Source organism: Camponotus floridanus, unplaced genomic scaffold (assembly GCF_003227725.1).
Source record: "Camponotus floridanus strain SB8 unplaced genomic scaffold, Cflo_v7.5 scaffold16, whole genome shotgun sequence".
Classification (NCBI taxonomy): Eukaryota; Metazoa; Arthropoda; class Insecta; order Hymenoptera; family Formicidae; genus Camponotus; species Camponotus floridanus.
Window position 1 is genome coordinate 778,942 of NW_020229281.1, and position 19,708 is coordinate 798,649.

Consider the following 19,708-nt stretch of genomic DNA (forward strand, 5'->3'; position numbering starts at 1 on the left):
TACATTTGCCTAGTCTTATTACCCACAGATACAATTACCAATCGAATTCACACAAGTCATCCGATCATCGTCACAATTTATTATTGTAAATGTTATTTACACATGTACCTAAATTTCAAACAGTTCCATAAAGTTTTCCTGTTCTCTTTTTTTTGTCTCTATAATGAACAAGAGATGAATCTTTTGGCTGCGATTATTTCTTTAATTGTATAACAAATATATAGTAAATAACTAATATTAGTTCGTAATTAAGAATATAAGAACGCGTAAGTATAACGTAATAATGAGTGTAGACTCATTCGTTCTGTCTTCCTTCCTGGCGCACCATCTCACTGTTTTCAATTTATCATAGAATACATATATGTATATGTATATCCATATATGTATAGATACCTAAAACACTGTCAATGCATATTCAAGATAAGTTTACTTAAATATAGTCCTCACAAATCGACTTCAGTTTCGAAAAGGAAGTCTCTCTTTCTCTCTCTCGCTCTCTCTTTCTATGTATACATATATATATAAAGTCAAACTTAGCATATTTTAAAGATGATTTGTTTTCTAATACGATGTGTTTTTCTTAAATAGAAATATACCCTTCCTGTTAAAAGTTTCTTACATCTTACACATGACAAGTGATTAAACCTGCCGGTTACGAGAGGAAGGACTTCTTTTCCAAATATCGTATAAAACTTATAAAACAGAAAGTGCGTTTAAAATTTACGCCTAAAAAGAGATATTATACATGTTCGCGCACGTATCGATGCTATATCCAGCCTCCCTTAGGCCTTTTAACGCGTCATCGAAATCGATACCGCAATTCGTATTCTTCTATTTTTTTGTGTACATCATAATTTTTTCGTTTCTTTCCGTAACTTTTCTAGTCTTCAATTCGGATTTAAATAGATTGAAATTGTTAGTTGAAATATATGCTATTCAAACATATTTGCTAGTCCAATTAAACTCTCTCTTTCTCTCTCAATCTTCTTATATATTCTTCCCGTAAGTTTCAATCGAGTTCAAGATTACAAACAAGTTCATGGAAGTTGTGTTTCCTTCTTCACAGATCTTCTTCCGATGAGTAATGTCTCAGACTAGTTACAGACGGCTTTCCACATCTTTTTGTAATTTGAACGCCACTGTTACATATTGGCGCATGTATTCATACATAAGCATGTGTATGAATATAAAGAAAAAATGTATGATGTATGAGCAAGAGAAATAAATAGAGATAATGATTCTTTTTTATATTCATGGGAAGTCATTTGTTTGCAATTAATCTGAGACATTGGCCAGCGGATGAATAATCTGTGAAGAAGGAAACAACTTCCATGAATTTGTTACAATCTTGAATTCAAAAAAGATCACAGGAAGAATATATAAAAAGATTGAGGAAGAGCAAAAAATTTAAGCGGACCAGCAAACATGCTTGAAAAATAGCATCTTTTCTAAAAAAGAGAAAGAGAGAGAAATTTTAATCTGTTTAAATCCGAATCGAATAGAGTTGCTGAGAGAAAGAAAAATTTTGCTGTACACAAAAAATAGAGGAATGCGAGCTGCAATATTGACCTCGATTTCGATGGAAGAGTATAGGACTGAGTTATCCATTAGCCGATGTCTCAGACTAGTTATTGACAAAATGGCTCCTCACAAGTGCAAAAAAAGAATCATTTTAACTATTTTTTTCATGTTCATACATTGTACATTTTTTGTGTGTACGAATATATTCCAATATATATAACAATGGCATTCAAGCCATGAAAGGAATTTTTAGATATTATTACGTATCTCATTTCTGCAACTGTACTGTGTATTATGCATTAATAATGATATCACTAACGCAAAATTCTTGATAGCAATATTTGTTTTTTTTTAGTGTAGCTTTATCGTAATAGATGTATTGATGGTGACAATGGTGGGATGTTGTATAGTAAATAGATGAAGCTATCTATCCCAAGGAAGGAAAGTCATTCTCATCGTCCACTTTTGGAGCATTTTGACGACTTCGCGGTGACCTTTGTTCATTTTGCGGCTGCGAACGAAAAATACACATGATTTATACAATCTTTTTTTTTTAAAAAGAAAAACAAAAACTTTTATAATACATTATATAATATACTCACGCGTGACTCGCTATCTCTCGGGGCACCACGATTTCCAAATCCACGTCCGTTCATGCGATCGCCACGACCGCGGCCACCTCGGCCACGACCACCAGAACCACGTCGCGAGTCACTAAATTGGATTTCGATACCTAATACACGCTTTTGTCTGCCAACGCGCTGAGGGTACTCGGCGGCAGCGTCGTACTCCTCTTCTTCCTCATCCTCCTCTTCATTGCCCTCTTTTTTCTTTTCAAGAGCGTACATCTTTTTCCAACGTGATAAATCCTCGCCTTCACCAGCCTTTCGAAGATTGTACTGAGGCTTTGCTCGGGTGCTACGCAGAGCTTTCCATTCGTCCAGAGTAAGTTCGCGTGTCTCCTCCTCGACCGGTTTCTCTTCGACAGTCGTATCCGCGGCCGTTTCTCCATTTTTAACTTCAGTTGGTGCTTGAGGATCGGTTTCTGGTTTTTCATTGTTCCATTCTTGAGTTTCCTGATTGAGGCTTTCCCTGGAAAAAAAAAATAAATAACAATTAAGATATGTTGTCTTTTGATTCAAAAAACTATACTTATGGTAGCTGTGTATGCTCTAGCCATAAGAAATTCAAAGTATTAACTACTTACTCAATCTCGTCATTATGAGTGCCCCAGTTATGACTGCCAGCACCATCTTTCTTGTCCACCGGTTTAATACCACTGTTAATAGATAAACAATGAAATAGTTTAAGATTTAATATACATTAATAAACATTAAGTTGCATAATATATAACGTTATTACAAAATTAATAATGCATACATTGTTACAAATGTATTAAGATTTCTGTTTATTTATATAATTAACAAATTCATGTAACAGAATAGAGACATTTGAAAGAAGCTATTCAGCTATTGTATATAAAATTAGAATAATTAAAATGAATAAAATCAAATATTAATACAATTAAACAAAATGAAATTAAGAATTCAGCATATAAAGCAATGAAAATAGAAATATTCTTGTTTATTGGTGCTTTAAAAATAACTTGGTATTGACTATAATTACTATCTTGATATAGTGCATATGCTAACCTCGAGGCGAACATTATCATGTAGAGATATCCAAGTATGCTTTGTCTCTCTCTCTCCCTCTGTATGTATGTGCATATGCATCATTGCATATATTTTAAAACTTACGTTTTATCGGAACCGGACTGGCGATCGAATTCACGTTTGCCGCGATTATCGAAACCAACACGTCCACGTGGGCCACCACGTCCGCGTCCCATACCACGCATACCACCACGGCCACGGCGCTCCCCGTATTCAGTGCGTTGAGTTTCACTCGAATTCCTGAATTCTCGCGGTTCGCGATTTTCACTGAAACATAATTACATTATTATTGCAGATATTTCACATCTGAATATCATTTATCTACATTAATAATTACATTTTGTTTCAATTATATACAATATACATAAAATATATTCTGTTCTGTTAACATTTGATCAAAAGACATTGCTAATGTATTGCAATTATATAATTTATATAAATATAAATTTTTTTTCTAAATGAAATATTTAAACTTTTTGCATAATGTGAATAATTTAGAACAGAGTGGCCAAACATCTCAACTACAATCGTGTAATATTTACTGCTTGTTTTATAAAAACTAACCTAGGAGGACCCCTCCTAAACTCTCCTTGCCCTCGTGGTTTTTCTCCTTCTTCACGATTACGTCTATTGTTACGCTCTTCTCTGGATTCATTGGAGAACTTTACATTGCGATCACCACCACTTGTCCTTGGTTGGACTGATTTTTTCTCGACTAAAATATTAATATAAAAAGCATTTAAATATGAAATTTTTTCTTTGTAAATAAATATTTTATTAAATTAAAATATTTACTTCCAACACAAATGTATTTTATTGCACAATTTTAATATAAATTATTTTAATATCTAGATTATGTATTTATTTATAAAATATTAAATTATATATACTTTATAGGGAAAATATCTACTTTATATAAAAATTTTAATGAGAGAAAAGCAGAGAAAAATTTCTAAAAGTTTGTACTTGAAAAAGATAAATATAAAATTATTACAATTATTATATTATAAATATAATAGATGTAATTTATGATTTGCCGATAAAGATTCACCTGCTTAATTGTACAAAAACTTTAATTGAAAAAATCCTTTTAAATTCTTTATATATTTTTCAAGTTAATAAATAATTTGAAGATAAATAATAAATAATATCCAAAGAATCTCATAAATAATAGTACCTGAAAATTAATACCTATTGCATCTTAAAATCAATCATACAAACATTTCCAAAGTGCGCAATAGAAATCAACTATATCCATTGTTATCCATAAATATTGCATAATAAAAAATATCACTCAAAATTATAAAACTCCATTGCACGGACGCAAAAGATATAAAATTGTGCCCGTGTAATCTCACAATCTCATTTAAGACGGACATCGTGGACGAACTTGGAAAGGAGAGATGGTAGACAGAGGAGAGTCCGTGCCTCGCGAATCTCTCAATCAAAAAAATATTCCACGGTAGTGAAAAGTCTCGGGGCGCACACGATTCGACTCGTAGCCGCCTCCGAGTCATATAAGACCGTCGAGTAGGTAGGCGCAGGAGGGCCTATTTTTAAATCATTTTTAGAAAATATCGGCCCGGCGCGGCGCACGCGGTCGCCGATGGAGCCGAGCGATGCCCGCTGGCCGCTATCGCGGACACGCCGCTTCGCTGAAATTCAACGAACGATCGATCGAGAAGGCGCGCGCGGGAGGCGCCGGGGGGGGCGGGAGAGGGCGATCGCGAGGATTCCCGAGGATATCGTGGGAGAGATGGGCGAGCACATGGGCCGAGCACGAGGAGCGAGTCGACGGCCATGACGCGCGCGAGGCGCCGGAGAGGCGAGGGAGAGAACCGGGACTAACCTTGATCCTTTTTAGGATCCTGCGTCTTGGACGGCGGCTGCTGGGCATCCTTGATGACGCGGCTCTTCGGCGTCTTGTTGTTGGCGGACTTCTGGCCGTCCTGCTGCTGCTGCTGCTGTTGCTGCTGCTGCTGCTTGCTTTTATTCTCCTTTTCGGAGATCCTCTCTTTCTTCTTCGCCTCTTTCTCGAGTTCCTTCACTTTTAACACCTCGAGAGGATCCTCGCTCTCGTCGAGCGCGAGCAGGAACTTATTCCTGACCGTGACGGTGTACTCGTTTTCCATCTTGAATGTGTATCCTCACGTCGTCGAGGATTTTGTGGAGCTTTTCGGCTACTCTCGAGCCCTTGTGTGAGTTCAGACATTCACTATCCAATATGGCCGAAATCGCAGTGCTCAGTCCACCACGAGGTCTAGGTCTATCCCGCTAGGGCACGGTACGGAGAGGGGAGGGATCGCTTAATCGCCTTGCGGCAGCCTAGCGCGCCATCTCCCTCGCCAGTATTTAGGAAACCAAGTCGTTTTCAGAAATATTAGCCTTTTATCGAACGATTCATTTTTCGCGTCGGATGAGGCGTTAAAAATCGCGCCGGAAATTTTCATCCGGCTCGAGTGCGATGACGACGAGCGAGCCGGCGTCGAAGAGACTCTCAATTGTTCAAAAGTCGCCGGGAAGTCGCGCGATTTCCAGAAGCGCCACGAAAGATGCCGGTAAAACGCGATTCGGCGCGTTCGAAACTTGTAAAAAGTCGCGGCTAACGTTCGACGATGGCAATCCTCGATCGCGTCATCCAAAACGTAGAAAAATGATGGCGTTCGATCAGAATTGACGTGGATTTTGCGCGCGATGACAACATTTCACAGCTCGCTTAAATTGCGCGTTACGACGAATCGAATTAAAATCTTAATTCGTCGAACAACACTTGATTCACATTTATTAATATATTATACATTTATTATATAATTATTTAATATTTATTATATATTTTGATAAAAAAATGTCGAAAATCCGCAACCGCTCGTAGTAAAAAATACAGAGAGACAAGATGAGAGAATCGACCAATCGGATGCTTAGGAATGATATCTTTTTGTCGCGCGACGAATTTTTCCAACACGCCGATTGGCTCTCGGATAGGGATATTTTTTAAGTCTCTATCAATAGCAGCCAATCGATGCATCCGACGAAGCTTGCCGTGCTGTGGATACCATCCTAAAGCTATCGAGCTTTCCGATTGGTCGGTGGTGTCTGTGACGTTAACATGGCGTATTTCCTCTCGAAACGCAACAAGACGATCGCACGTGCAACGCGTATTTGCACGCGCGCCCACGTATTAAAATATACAGAGCGTGACATCTTAATAGAGAGGAAAAAAAATGTTGGAAAGCCTCTTTTCTCGACGAGTCATCTCGCGCGGAGCATGTTCGCTCATTCCGTTCGTCCTTGGCTCTCGCACGCGGTTGAATAAGTCGTTGCGGATGCGCGCGCACGCGTCGGCCATTTCCCTCGACCGCGCGGTCGCGGTCGCGCGAATACGTGCGTATTTTGGCGGTTTACCAGTTGCACGTTGCACGCGGCACGCGTACCGCGCGCGGCGGCAAAGAGGTCGCTCGTGTCAGCCAACCGGTCGAGGGCGGTTATCCCGCTCGCGACCAAGTACGAATCCGCGCGGTGAAAGAGGTGGCGGCGTTGGGCCGAGTGAGTGAGAAAGCGAGTGCATCATGGAACTGCGCACGCCGAAACGGGAGTCGCGGCCGTCAGCGGAGGCGTTGGAGCGCAGTCCCTGCGACACGTTTTACCCGTGGAACTGGGGCGAGGAGGCGCGCGTGAATCTCAGTCCGGGCAGCTCGTGTTCCTCGCCCGAGTACAGGGAGCACGGTGCGGGTGCGGGCGGCGGCGTCGGGTCCAGGAGCCACCGGGAAGGCGTCGGGTTCGAGAGCCACCGTCGCGGCCGACCGCGCGCCGACGCTCTCACGGACCTCATGATGCAGGGGAGCACGTCGCCGAGCAACATCAAGTGCAAGTACTGCAGCCGAGTGTTCCCGCGTGAGAAGAGTCTGCAGGCGCATCTGCGCACCCACACCGGTGATTAACTAGAGATCGCGTCGTCCCGGAGCACCGTCCCAGGCTCGGCGCTATCGGGAACGTTGCCATTCGCTCGTCCGGAGCCCTCGCCACTCAAAGTCGACGCGACTTTATTCAACGATCGCGAGAAAACGACGCGCGTGTCGCGTGTCCGTCTTCCTCTCGCGTGCTCGCGTCCCGCCAATCGGCCATCATGCCGCGCTTTAAATACTTAAATGGCTCGCCTCGCGTGTCTCGCTCTCGGCGTAACGCATTTACGAGTCCACTGCGTGGCCAATGTTTGCCGATTGCGCGCGAAATTACGACGCGGCGACCGCGTCGGCGTGCGAGTTGCGCGCGGATTTTAATATTTGCGGCTGCGGGACAGAGGGCGAGAGAGGGAGGAACGTGCACGCGCGATCCGTTACGACACGCGGTCTTTGTCTATGGACAACAAAAAGAGGCTACAGCGACGCTTTTCGATCATCCGTGCGTCGTGTTTAAATTTGTTTCTCGAAAATACGTCTTGTTTGTGATATATTGTATTCTTCTAATATGATTTTCCTTTCATTTTTTTGTGAATGCGGGATTAATCGAAGGAAACTGATATCCGTGAAGTGCTAAATGTATACAGCACAGAATATTGCAGCAATATTATTGTTATTGTAACATTGCAGCAACATTGATTGCAATATTGCCGCAATATTGCTGCAATGTTTTATGCTGTATGAATATGTATAGATAATGTAGTTTTTTTTCTTGGTTCATTACTATTTTTCATTATTATATCGAAAATTATGAGCTATATTAATGATATTAAAAACTTTCTAAAACAATTTTTGCTTACTAGATTCTACATTAATTTGTAGTTTATTAAGTGTTATAAATGACTCATTTTTATATTACATTAGATAATATATGAATTTAATATATGTTATAACTTTAAAACATTTATAATTACAGGAGAACGTCCATATTTATGCGATTATCCTGGCTGCACAAAGGCTTTTACTCAATCGGGACAGTTAAAGACTCACCAACGACTACATACAGGAGAGAAACCATTTTTATGTACCGAGCCAGGCTGTGAAACGAGATTTACTCATGCCAATAGACATTGTCCTGATCATCCTTATGCAAATTTAACAAGGTCGGATGATTTTGTATTAAAACCAGTATCTGAAAACATGGAATTGCCGCATGATGTTACTCGATGGTTGGAGCGTTACAAGATGTCGAGAGAACGAGAGGAAAGAACACCAACCGGGAAGAATGAACGAAAGAAAAAGACGTGGAAGAGCACCGCCGAGAACCACAAAAGGATAAAATCTAGAAAAGGCCTGATGATGGATATGGCAGGAGAGCAAGAAAATCTCGATCGCAAACCACCAAGTCAACGCCTATACTGTAGTGAGAGTCAAGATAGTCAGGAAGAAAGCCAAGATGAAGATCCGACAGGAACATGCTGCGCAATACTGCAAACATCCGAAGACGAAGAAGCAACAAATGCCAAGTTGGCGAATACGCCATTGAGAAGGCCTTTGGATAGATTACAACCAAAGAAGCGATGGCTGCGATACGCTTGCTTAGAACAAGCACAGTTAGATTTAAACGGGGAAGTTAGATCTAACGGTGCAACCTCTGTATACAAAATTGATGAGAAGCAGAGTCTGAATGGATCCACGGAATCATCCGAGTTACATTGGTACACGTCACTCATTCAAGACAATTCTGTCGCGGACAATACTACATCTATATCGAATATGGACAACGAACTAATAATTCAAAATGCACAATTGGAATCTTCTTATGTCTCTTCTCAAATATGGGACATGAATCAGAATAATGAGTCTTCAAAAACAACGGAGAAGCATCTATATAAGATTGACGATTCTTTAAACGATTGGAATTGTTTAGAGTCACCAAGTACCTTGCCAAGTAATCAGAGTATTTTTAAAACTAGTATTAATGAATACATTGCAAACACTGAAAATTCCGAATTGATTCATATCGACTACACAGATCACATCTCTCCTTATAAAGAGATAGCGAATCAAGATACATCAACCAATTTTCACATCAGTGAAAACGAAACGAGACCAACAGTGTTAATGTTGGCTGGTAGTTCAAGCAGCAACAAAGTAGAGATCGTTTCAACAATACCTACTGTAACGAATGTTGATAGAACGGAAACGAAAATAATTGATATTAAGACAGAGAACAATATAACCAAGTCACCAATACAGGAAGACAATAAGAAATGGCTAGGTGCTCTGGCACTGATGGAATTGGCTAAGACGCAGGAAGAAGCAAAGATTTTAAGTCTTAAACATGATATAAACAACGAATGTTTCACGGCTTTAGAATTATCATCATAGCCATTTATATAGACTGTGATTATTCTGATTATTATAACTTTGTTATTTTTATACGCAAGAAAAACAGAAAAAGCTCCTATGTCCATACTCGCATGACAATTCATTACAAGCGCAAAAGTGGCCTGATTAAGAATGTTTCAGTTCTATGACACATCTTTCTATATTGATTATATTATTACTCTTTACTATTACGCGATAAATTGTGTTTATTCTATAATTGGGATTTTTTTTCTGAATTTTTTAATTTCATGTGTTAATGTATTATACTTGTATAAAACGAGAAATTAATTTTCTTCCATGTAATATTCTGAAAACAGTTCAAAAAGTAAATCAAAGAAATCAAAAAATTTTAAATTTAACACATGATAATCCATACAATCGATCTATCAAATCAATTTACTAAAAGTATCTAATAGGTTTTTTAGTTACTTTCTACATTACAAAACAATATTGTATAATAAGCATGTAAACATATCTACATGTTAATTTCCTTTGCAACGCCACAGTTTTTATGTTAGGTATGTTATAAGACGTTGATTACTATGTTATAATAAAAACTTGTGTGATACTTGTGTTAAGAATAATAATAAATACGATAAGATGAAAAACATATGAAATAATGTCGAAAATATTGAATGAGTTTATAATTGAAAGGATATTTAATTGCAGAACAAAATCATTTTATTTATTAAGTATGTAATAAAAGGCTAAAATAGAATCTTTAAATATAATTTTTATCCTATTAGAAATAAATACATGTGAAATCTATAATCGTCTAACTTAAATAAATTTTTCATATTTTTACATCTTTGATATATTCCTTGTATAAAAATAATGATTCAATTTTTTGTTATGAAATATACAGTCATTGTGTTTTACAAAATTTTGAAAGATACACAGTTTTTACAGTATCTCCATCATAGTTTCTCTTTAGCTTTCCTAAGACTGGATCTTGTTCTTATATTGTGCGTTTCATTATTTATATTTAATTTTACGTTTTCATATTTTTTCAATATTCCAGTTTTAAAAAATTTTCTTTCAGACTGTGGAGTCTTCTGATCTTGTATCTGTTTATCGATTTTTGTTGGTGTTAGAGGATCAATATTTTCATCTGCCTTTTCATTTATAGCTATATCTTTCAGTAATTCAAGGGCTTGATTTACATTTTTATTATGATCAGCAACTGTTAATTTTGTTTTATCTCCAAGATTCATTCTCCTTGGCGTTTTTCTAGAGTTAATTTTGAGACTTTCTACTTTTTTTATCAATTCATCAATGTTTTCCATTGTAGCAGGTACATCTGATTTGTCTATCAAATCCATCAAGGTTTCTGAAATATCTGGAACTAAAGGCACTATTTTAATTATAATATCTTTTGTCGATTTTTTCTGTGTACTATCTCCTCCATTTAGATCATATTCCGATTTTGTTTTTTTCGGTGTAGAATCTTTTATATTTGAATTATCGTCATCGGATAAATCTTCTTCCAAATTTTTTCTCGTCGTTAATTTTGCACCTGTAATCTTTAATTTTCTAGTTGAGCGCGTAATTAATGGTGGTGACAAGCTATCGTCATCTTCATCGTCACTCCAAATTATATTAATTTTAGCTACATTTAAAGCTACTGGACTTCTTTTACGTCGGATCGAGAGAGGTTTTTTGGGTTGATGATTCTGAGCGGATGGCGTAACACAAACGTTCGAGTCAGTTGAAGCTTTTGTGTATCTAGTTACATCAATGTCATGTGGTTGCGGGACTGTAAACGCTGTAACAGATAAGTCGTTATATAAAAAATCTTCAAAGCTAGATCCTGGAGATCTATTATGTATCTCGAAAGGAGTGAAAATGTGAAAAATGAGCAAATTTACTAGATGTTGACTAACGAAATTATAAATATTCTAGTAAATTTGCTCACTTTTCACATTTTCACTACTTTCGAGATACATAGTAGACCCCTTGATAGAAAAAATGTTACATGTTAAGCAATATACATACTTGAACAATCTAAAAATTCCATTATCGATTGAAAATCATTATCCAACGCTAATTCTTTAGCCGACATGTAGACGGGATGTCCTTCTAATTTATATTTGTGACATATATCGATCGCTAAATTGGCGATATCAAACGCATTCTGTTGCCTCGATGGTACATTTGTTTTCAGAAAATAACAGAAATCGATCAATAAATGAATATAATCGATGATATAGAATCGTGTTTGCCAAGAAAATCGCTTCACGCCGGTTTTGTTATCAGGCCGGTTTTCGAACAAAACCGATTCCTCTTCTTTGAACAATCTCTGCCTTATTTCAAAAGCACCGTAAAAGTGATCGAGAGCTATTGCGACTTGATTTTGCATGGCATATAGTTGTGCTCTGATATAGGTGGTGGCAAAAACTAAATATTGATATGATACATTGTCGCACATGTAGCAATTACATTCTGTATGCAGCGTAAATTTTGGCAAGCTGAAAACTCTTTTGCCGAGTATTGGCGAGGCGCTGTGCTGAGGTGTATCTCTGATAGGATCATTCACAATCTTTGTAGGAGTCACGGCGAGATAAGCAGACGTTTGTTCGACGGGTTTAACTTTTGGCGACTGAACTGTCTCGAGGCCCAACATGTGCTCAAGACCTTGCAGTTTCACTTCGCAATCGTCTAATTGTGAACGCGATAGATCGATATAACACAGTGATTTCAACAATTCGGCAACACGAAGTACTGCGCCCAAGCTCTGTGCTGACTTTAAATGTCGCACTAAATCCGGGCTAATTCCACGAAAGGATAATAAACTATTTATTCTCATGGCTAAATTAATCGCCGTAGTGAAAACCACATCGTAACTGAAAAGATAATCCGCCTGGTTTGTCCCTAAAAAAAGAATAACAATAACAATATCACATAGAGTTTAACTTTTGTGTGTATATTTCACTTAAAATTAAATAAAGATGCAAGTAATTTTATTATTTGTAATTACATTTTTCCGTCAATAGATCTTGATTTAAGCATCTGGATGTAAACAGACTATCCACGATGTATGAAGCGTAATTCTCGTGTTGCATATTATACAAACTATTATTGCGTATAATAACATCTAAGCTTAGCAAATATATAGATGTATTACCAAAAAATGAAATTCCTGGTAGGTTTCTAGCTTCAAAGAGTAACTTCTTAGCATCATCATACTAAAAAATGGATATCACACAATCATATACATATATTTATATTTATATTAGTAAAAAATATTTGTATGTTTCCACTATTGTCTCACCTCTTCATATTCAAAATAGAGATCTGCCAAGCTTATCCAAAACATAGCAATGGTATTAGTTATATTTTTATCCTCGGAATTTTTGTGTTTTATTGCATATTGCTTAGCAACATCAATCCAATTGTAATTAATTTGTCTCAATGAAATACAACGAGCTGTGACTATAATAAAATTTATATTAACTTACTAAGAACACATAATATTCTCTTAATTACTCTAATATAAATAAATACCATAAATAATCCCATGACAATCATCGATTTCTGATGCTAATCTATATGCTAACGTCCATGCTTCAATTTCACATTCTTCATAACGATGTAATCGAGAATATTCACCAGCTGTTATTAATATGCGAAGTACGAGAGTTGGTTCCCAATTCTTGACAATATCTTTCTGTTGACAATAAAATTTTTATTTGCATTATTTTACTTTACTTTGAACTCTTAAAAACTTTAATAGTTGTTTCTAACATATACTAGATACTCTTTCATAACTTACTATATTATATTTAAACAATTGCTTCCATTTTTTTAAACATTCTTGTAAACTTAGCATAAGGCTGGAAGCTTTTTTAACATTTATCATAGTGTAAGCAGGAACTATATTTGGAGATTTAGTTTCGACAAGTTCTGGTAGCTCGGGAGCATAAAGAGCAAATTTTGTATTTTCCATTTCCACTTGAGTTTGCTTATTCATCATATGCAATTCCTCCACAAATGTAAAAAAAATTAAGTTGGCCTCCAAGCATAAAAGTGCCACAGAATTTGACTTGTCCTGCTTCAAATCAGATATAATTTGTTCATGATATGTAAGAATGGAACTATCATGTTCAAAAGTTAACAAATAATATCCTAATAATTGTATCACATGTGCGTATTGGCAATTACTTGGCTTTAATTTTCTGAATTTGTCTAAAACTGCCGACACACCATTGGTAAATGGAATACTCTTTTCCAACAAACTTTTCGCTTCATATGAGCATAACTTAATAAGATCATATTTGGAAATATCAATTGATAAGCCTATTTCATTCTTTATCTTGTCTTCATCATTTTTCAGGCAGTCGAGTATAGTTAATTGCGCAATTTTCTCAGAAACATTTTTTTTAATAATCGTCCATATATGAAAAGCTTTCTTATTTGATTGATCATAAGTTAATAAGGCATTCAATGCAGATGCAGTTATGGCTTCTTTATACATACCATTCTTTATATGCAAGGCACTTAAGTTGTATAATGCCAAGGGAATAATATTTTCAAGGTCCTCGACATTTGATTCAATTTTTTGAAATTGAAAAATAGAACGACATAAGAAGGAATATAAACGTGTGGTTTCTTCATAAACATGCTCTGATAATCTGCTCATATTATAAATTAAAGTACGAGAAATATTCCACAAATACATCCAGCGTTTACATTTGCTCTCTTCCACTTCATGTATAATCCATTTGACATTTTGCTCTAAGGTTGCTCTAGCAAGAATGCACATTTTTTTCGGCATATTTTTAACATGATATTTGCATAATAAACTGGCACATTTATATTTCATTATTATAGAATTATATAAATCCCTGTTAACTGTACATACTGTTTTATTTAAGCACCACTTGCATTCAACTGATACTTGTTTAGTATAAAATTTATTTGTATCTATATGTAAAAATAAGTTCATTGTTTCTAATAAAATGCCAGTATCAAGCAATTGCTTTATTACATGTTTGTCAGTTTCTATGCATATTTCCCAATATTTAAACATAGGTTCAACTATTTCTCCAATAAACAATGCATTCCATTTTAGACATTCTGTTTCACTATATTTTTTCATGTTTAATTGACAAGAAACAATATCTTGTATATTTTTGGCACCGTTACATATAAGATTCTCCATTGGTACTAAAAATGTTGTACAAAATCTTTGAAATTGTTGAAAACACTGATAACATTCTTGATCATCTGCTAAAACAGTATTGAAATAACTGAAAAATTCATTAAATATTTTCACTGTACATTCAATATTAGTCACGTTGATAGTCCTACATATTACATGACATATGATACGCAGTATATGATAATATATGACATATTTTTCATCTTTATCCAAATACAACTGCGTTTTTTTTAAATATTCCAATATATATTTGTAAAAGTCATCAAAATACTTATTTTCTTTGTCAACTGATATTATTTTATCTAAATGTTTGCTTATTGCGTCAATTAATTGATTTGTATAATTTTTATATGCAATTTGAGTCATTTTGATTTCATATTTTATGAAACTTTTTAAACTATTGTAGTTTTCTATATTTAAAGATTCAGTGGTAAAAGTCAGATATAAATTTTTTGCAGAAATATGCCATAAAGATAATACTTTTGTCAAAAGGTTCATAGTATTATCTTGAGGATTATACAACTTGCCAGGCTGCAGATAAAAACAGACATCTGCTGCATCCTTATACAGATTTAAAGAGAGCAAACAATGAACAATTTTAAATAAAATTTTAGCAAACTTGTTGCCATCAGGTACATTAGTTAATAATGAGCAAAGCAGTTTAGTTAATTCAGCTATTTCCTTTCCAGTTTCACAGTTTGGATTGTCCGCTGTGCGACATTTGTCTGCTACATGATGCAAGGGTAACAGTAATTTCAAAATATTCTCGTTCGATTTGTTGTCAGGTCGCGCACGAATGTTCATCTAAAATTATTATTAAAAATAAATCATGTGTTTATAGATAAACATGATAAACAAGGAACCATACCTGAATATCCTCCAATACATATCGCAATTTCTCTAAGTGTATTAATCTTTTCCATGTTTCAATCTTTCCATGCATTTCGTCCATTTGTAAGGCTACATAGCCGCTATACCCGTTACGTTATTCTAACCGGGCATGCACGATGCGTGCGTGCGCATCTCTAAAGTTGCACGCGCAGCAGCAACTTGGCGCATTATTGGTGGTGTAGCAATTTGATTTGACGTTAGAACATGCGCAGTGAGGGACCGCGCATACTCAGCAGTACGTGATTGGCGAGCGCATGACCACGTGATGTGGAGGGCAATCCGGCGGTGACACCCGATTGACCACGTCGCTAATTGGCCAATTCAAAATAGGACTCTTTGATTGGTCAATCGTTGCTGGTTACCCTAGGCACAAATCGATATAATTGGCTGTGGTCAATCGCAACGTGATCAAACGAGACACTCCCGGAATCCGGCACCAATAAATCTGGCGCATGTGTAGAGCTGCAAGCAAAAAATTTTTCTAGGAAGTATCAAATTTTCTAGCGAGTAACCAATCCGCGATCAGTCTTGTAAAGTCGATTCAAGAGATTAGGTCTCCATTGGCCGCATTCAGCGGACTCAACAGTTGGGCAACATTACTAGATTTTCCGACGTAATTCGACGCTGATTGGTCGGACCTAAAAGTAGAAACCAATCATGTTCGATTGCTACTTAGCGGTTATATCTGCTGAATGCGGCCATTGAAATGCTTTATGAACGCACAGCGAGTGACGTTCGGTGGCATATTGCTCTTTCCTTTGGTTAAAATCAAGGTGGAAGCACGTAGTTAAAGAGTCTCTTAGCACTGTGAGAAGTTAAATTCGTTGAAGATGGTTTCGAGGACAACGTCGAGACGGATTCCCGAGGTAGAGCCGCGTATAGATTATGTGCAATGCGATGGGCTCGTGGTAATGAAGATGGTAAAACATTGCCATGAGGAGTCCGCTGGTAACATGGAAGTTGCACAAGGTGCTCTACTTGGTTTGGTTGTACAAAATCGCTTGGAAATCACCAATTGCTTCCCATTCCCCAAAAATGATGAAATTATGGACGAGGAGGAATATCAACTTGCTATGATGCGAAGATTGAGATGGTAAGAACTGAAATATTCCAACTCATTTAAAGCAAAAATTGTTTAATCACTTTTTTTAATCATATTTCACAGGGTGAACGTTGATCACTTTCATGTCGGTTGGTATCAAAGTGCAGACGTTGGAAACTTTTTAAATCTATCCTTGTTGGAGTCGCAATATCATTATCAAACTTCTATCGAAGAATCAGTTGTGCTTATTTACGATACAGCAAAATCTGCCAGAGGTTTTTTGACACTCAAAGCATACCGGCTCACTCCACAAGCAATACAAATGTACAAGGAGAATGAGTTTACTCCAGAAGCTTTGCGTACTTTGAAGATTGGATACGAGAGTCTCTTTGTTGAGATTCCAGTAGTTATAAAGAATAGTAATTTGACAAACATTATGATGTCAGAATTGGATGAAATGATTCCTGAGGAGCAAGGCACAAAGTATTTGGATCTTGGCACAGCTACAGTATTAGAGAATCAATTGAGATGTTTGATGGATCGAGTAGACGAATTGAATCAAGAAGCTATGAAGTTTAATAGATATCAACAATTGGTGGTTCGACAGCAACAAGATAAAAACAGACTCTTGGCTAAGAGGGCTCAAGAAAATGCCGCTAGGGCTGCAAAGGACGAACCGCCGCTACCTGATGACGATATTAACAAACTGATGAGACCTCTGCCAGTTCCACCAAGATTAAATCCAATGATTGTTGCTGGGCAAATTAATACGTATAGCGAACACATCTCGCAATTCTGTTCTCAAAGTTTAGCAAAATTGTACATTACTCAAAGTCTACAAAATGCAAAGGAGGCAAAGTCTTCTCATTAAAAAATTAATATTTATGAATGTTTATATATAACATCCGAGAAGAATGTTTGTGGAGAATTAAACAGAAGTGTACGATTTTTTCCAAATAAGAATTTATTTACTTATTGTATCTTTTTAATTGAGCATTATTCATTAATTAAAAAAAAGAACTAAGTTATACATTGTATCTTATTAATATTGAATAAGTTGTCTATAATAAGTTATATATATTATTTGATATTTCAAAGATATTCACATTTTTCATCATCTTATAGAATTGTTTGATGCATTCAGTTGCCAGACCTTTGAAAGTATGTCTCCACATCTTCCTTCCAGTTTTAAGTTCATAAATTCATCAGCTCTAGTTTTGCCAATATTTACTATTGCAATTGGTTTGTTGGCTTCAACTGCTTGCAACACAATTCTATATGAAGAGAATGTAGCAAGACTCGTTCCCAAAATTAGTAAAGCATCTGAATTTTCGATATTATTTTTTACTTTTTCTACTATATTGCGTGGAATATTTTCGCCAAAAAATATTATATCTGGTTTCAAAATACCACCACAGTTATCGCAAGCAGGAACATTAAAATTTTCAACTTGAGCCTGTTAAATATATTTCATTATTAATATGTAATATTACAGAAACTGCATGTATATACATACATACATACATACATACATACATACATACATACATACATACATACATACATACATACATACACACACACACACACACACACACACACACACACACACACACACACACATATATATATATATATATATATATATAATGTGGATAGATATTGTATTTTACCTGCGATAATTCTACATCTCCATCAGGTCTTATCATCTGAGTAGTTGCAACCATAGATGGATTGAGTTTTTGAAAAACTTCTTGAAGTTCATGTCTATATATCTTATGATCACAATTAAAGCACATAATTCTGAATGCTGTTCCATGCAACTCTATTACTTTTTTACTTCCTGCCTTTGAATGTAAATTGTCTACATTCTGTGTAACTATACATTCTACCTTTCCAACATATTCCAAGTCTCTTAGTATCTCGTGTGTAATGTTTGGTTTAAGAGAAGAAAATCTGTAAGAGTTCTCCATTTATTATTTTCTTATAAATAAGATTCTAAGATTCCAAGTTATAAAAACTTGAACCTTGGCCATCCTACATAGTTTCTAGCCCAGTATCGTCTTCTTATTGCCTCACTGTTGCAAAATTCTTTATAAAGAATTGGTTTATGATTGCTTCGTGCATAGAGACCTACTTCTGCCGATCTGTAATCAGGGATCCCACTTTCTGTGGATATTCCTGCTCCGGTTAATATGCATAAACGATGATGTTTATCGATAAATTCCTTTAATTTCCTTACATCTTCTGTTGTTGTTGGATTGCACTTTGGAACAAACGCAAGATTCGATTTATATAAGTGAACTGCAAAGTGACATATCTTAATATAATTCTTACGAAATTTTATAATCTCATATATTTTCTTATTATAATATATATATTTAAAATAAATTATTTATATTGCCAGAGATAAACTAAAATGTTACTCACAACAAAATCTTATCGATTTTCCATTACAACAAGTATGTTTTACAATCATAGTGACTACACACAATTATTATTATATTATTACAAATATTATATAACATGTACATTACAAAAAAATATTAAATATATTTCATTTTTTTAATCGATTTATATCATGAAATATTAACAACTTGTTATTGACTCCATTTTGAAAAAACCAACGTTTTGATCGATAAATTTGAAACCAATATTCATTGATCATCACATAGAGAATTTCTAGGGTTTTTCAACAAGTACATATTGGGCGTGTTCCAAAATTCACTGCCAGTGCTGAAAATCTATAGTTCACGTTACGTATATTATATATTTTCAGCGCTGGCAGTGAATTTTGGAACATAGGCATTATTGCGGTCGGGAAAACGCTTTGGATGCTTTGAAGCGTTTGATCGACCAATCAAAACAAAGAAGTAAAGATTTCTTTAATCTGATTGGTCAATCAAACGCTTCAATGCATCCGAAGCATCTTCTCGACCATAGCCAATGACCGATGTATTCAGCGATTTCACCATCAAATGGCAATCGAACATGATTGGTTTCTACTTTCAGATCCGACCAATCAGCGTCGAATTATATCGGAAAGTCTAGTAATATTGCCCAACTGACGAGTCCGCTGAATGCGCACGATTGGCTATCAAATGGAGCTATCAAAGAATCGAACAAACTTCAA

The 19,708-nt window shown here is 36.1% G+C and overlaps 5 protein-coding genes across 6 annotated transcripts; 2 read left to right on the forward strand and 3 right to left on the reverse strand.

Moving 5' to 3' along the window:
- Window positions 1–5,462, reverse strand: LOC105251244 (plasminogen activator inhibitor 1 RNA-binding protein). The gene is made up of 6 exons (XM_011257880.3): window positions 5,044–5,462; window positions 3,759–3,909; window positions 3,279–3,461; window positions 2,729–2,800; window positions 2,124–2,613; window positions 1–2,032 (listed from the first exon to the last, which is right to left on the reverse strand). The coding sequence occupies exons 1-6, from the start codon at window positions 5,324–5,326 to the stop codon at window positions 1,949–1,951; spliced, it is 1,263 nt and encodes a 420-aa protein (XP_011256182.2). The 5' UTR covers window positions 5,327–5,462; the 3' UTR covers window positions 1–1,948.
- A 1,076-nt stretch (window positions 5,463–6,538) lies between these two features.
- Window positions 6,539–10,200, forward strand: LOC105251245 (regulatory protein ADR1). Of its 2 annotated transcripts, none has more exons than XM_011257881.3 (2): window positions 6,539–7,124; window positions 8,067–10,200. In XM_011257881.3, exons 1-2 carry the CDS (start codon window positions 6,761–6,763, stop codon window positions 9,479–9,481), a joined length of 1,779 nt encoding a protein of 592 aa, XP_011256183.1. In that variant the 5' UTR covers window positions 6,539–6,760; the 3' UTR covers window positions 9,482–10,200. The 2 variants fall into 2 exon arrangements, with proteins under 2 accessions (XP_011256183.1, XP_011256184.1); XM_011257882.3 differs by lacking the exon at window positions 6,539–7,124 and adding an exon at window positions 7,140–7,592.
- A 24-nt stretch (window positions 10,201–10,224) lies between these two features.
- Window positions 10,225–15,670, reverse strand: LOC105251246. The gene is made up of 7 exons (XM_020027531.2): window positions 15,511–15,670; window positions 13,254–15,446; window positions 12,986–13,148; window positions 12,753–12,913; window positions 12,459–12,666; window positions 11,477–12,352; window positions 10,225–11,246 (listed from the first exon to the last, which is right to left on the reverse strand). The coding sequence occupies exons 1-7, from the start codon at window positions 15,592–15,594 to the stop codon at window positions 10,399–10,401; spliced, it is 4,533 nt and encodes a 1,510-aa protein (XP_019883090.2). The 5' UTR covers window positions 15,595–15,670; the 3' UTR covers window positions 10,225–10,398.
- A 693-nt stretch (window positions 15,671–16,363) lies between these two features.
- Window positions 16,364–17,565, forward strand: LOC105251247 (eukaryotic translation initiation factor 3 subunit H). The gene is made up of 2 exons (XM_011257884.3): window positions 16,364–16,626; window positions 16,699–17,565. Exons 1-2 carry the CDS (start codon window positions 16,364–16,366, stop codon window positions 17,444–17,446), a joined length of 1,011 nt encoding a protein of 336 aa, XP_011256186.1. The 3' UTR covers window positions 17,447–17,565.
- Window positions 17,566–17,614: 49 nt separating this feature from the next.
- LOC105251248 (NAD-dependent protein deacylase Sirt4) lies at window positions 17,615–19,176 on the reverse strand. Its single transcript, XM_011257885.2, has 4 exons — window positions 19,006–19,176; window positions 18,603–18,879; window positions 18,249–18,531; window positions 17,615–18,031 (listed from the first exon to the last, which is right to left on the reverse strand). The coding sequence occupies exons 1-4, from the start codon at window positions 19,052–19,054 to the stop codon at window positions 17,690–17,692; spliced, it is 951 nt and encodes a 316-aa protein (XP_011256187.1). The 5' UTR covers window positions 19,055–19,176; the 3' UTR covers window positions 17,615–17,689.
- Window positions 19,177–19,708: the final 532 nt, after the last annotated feature.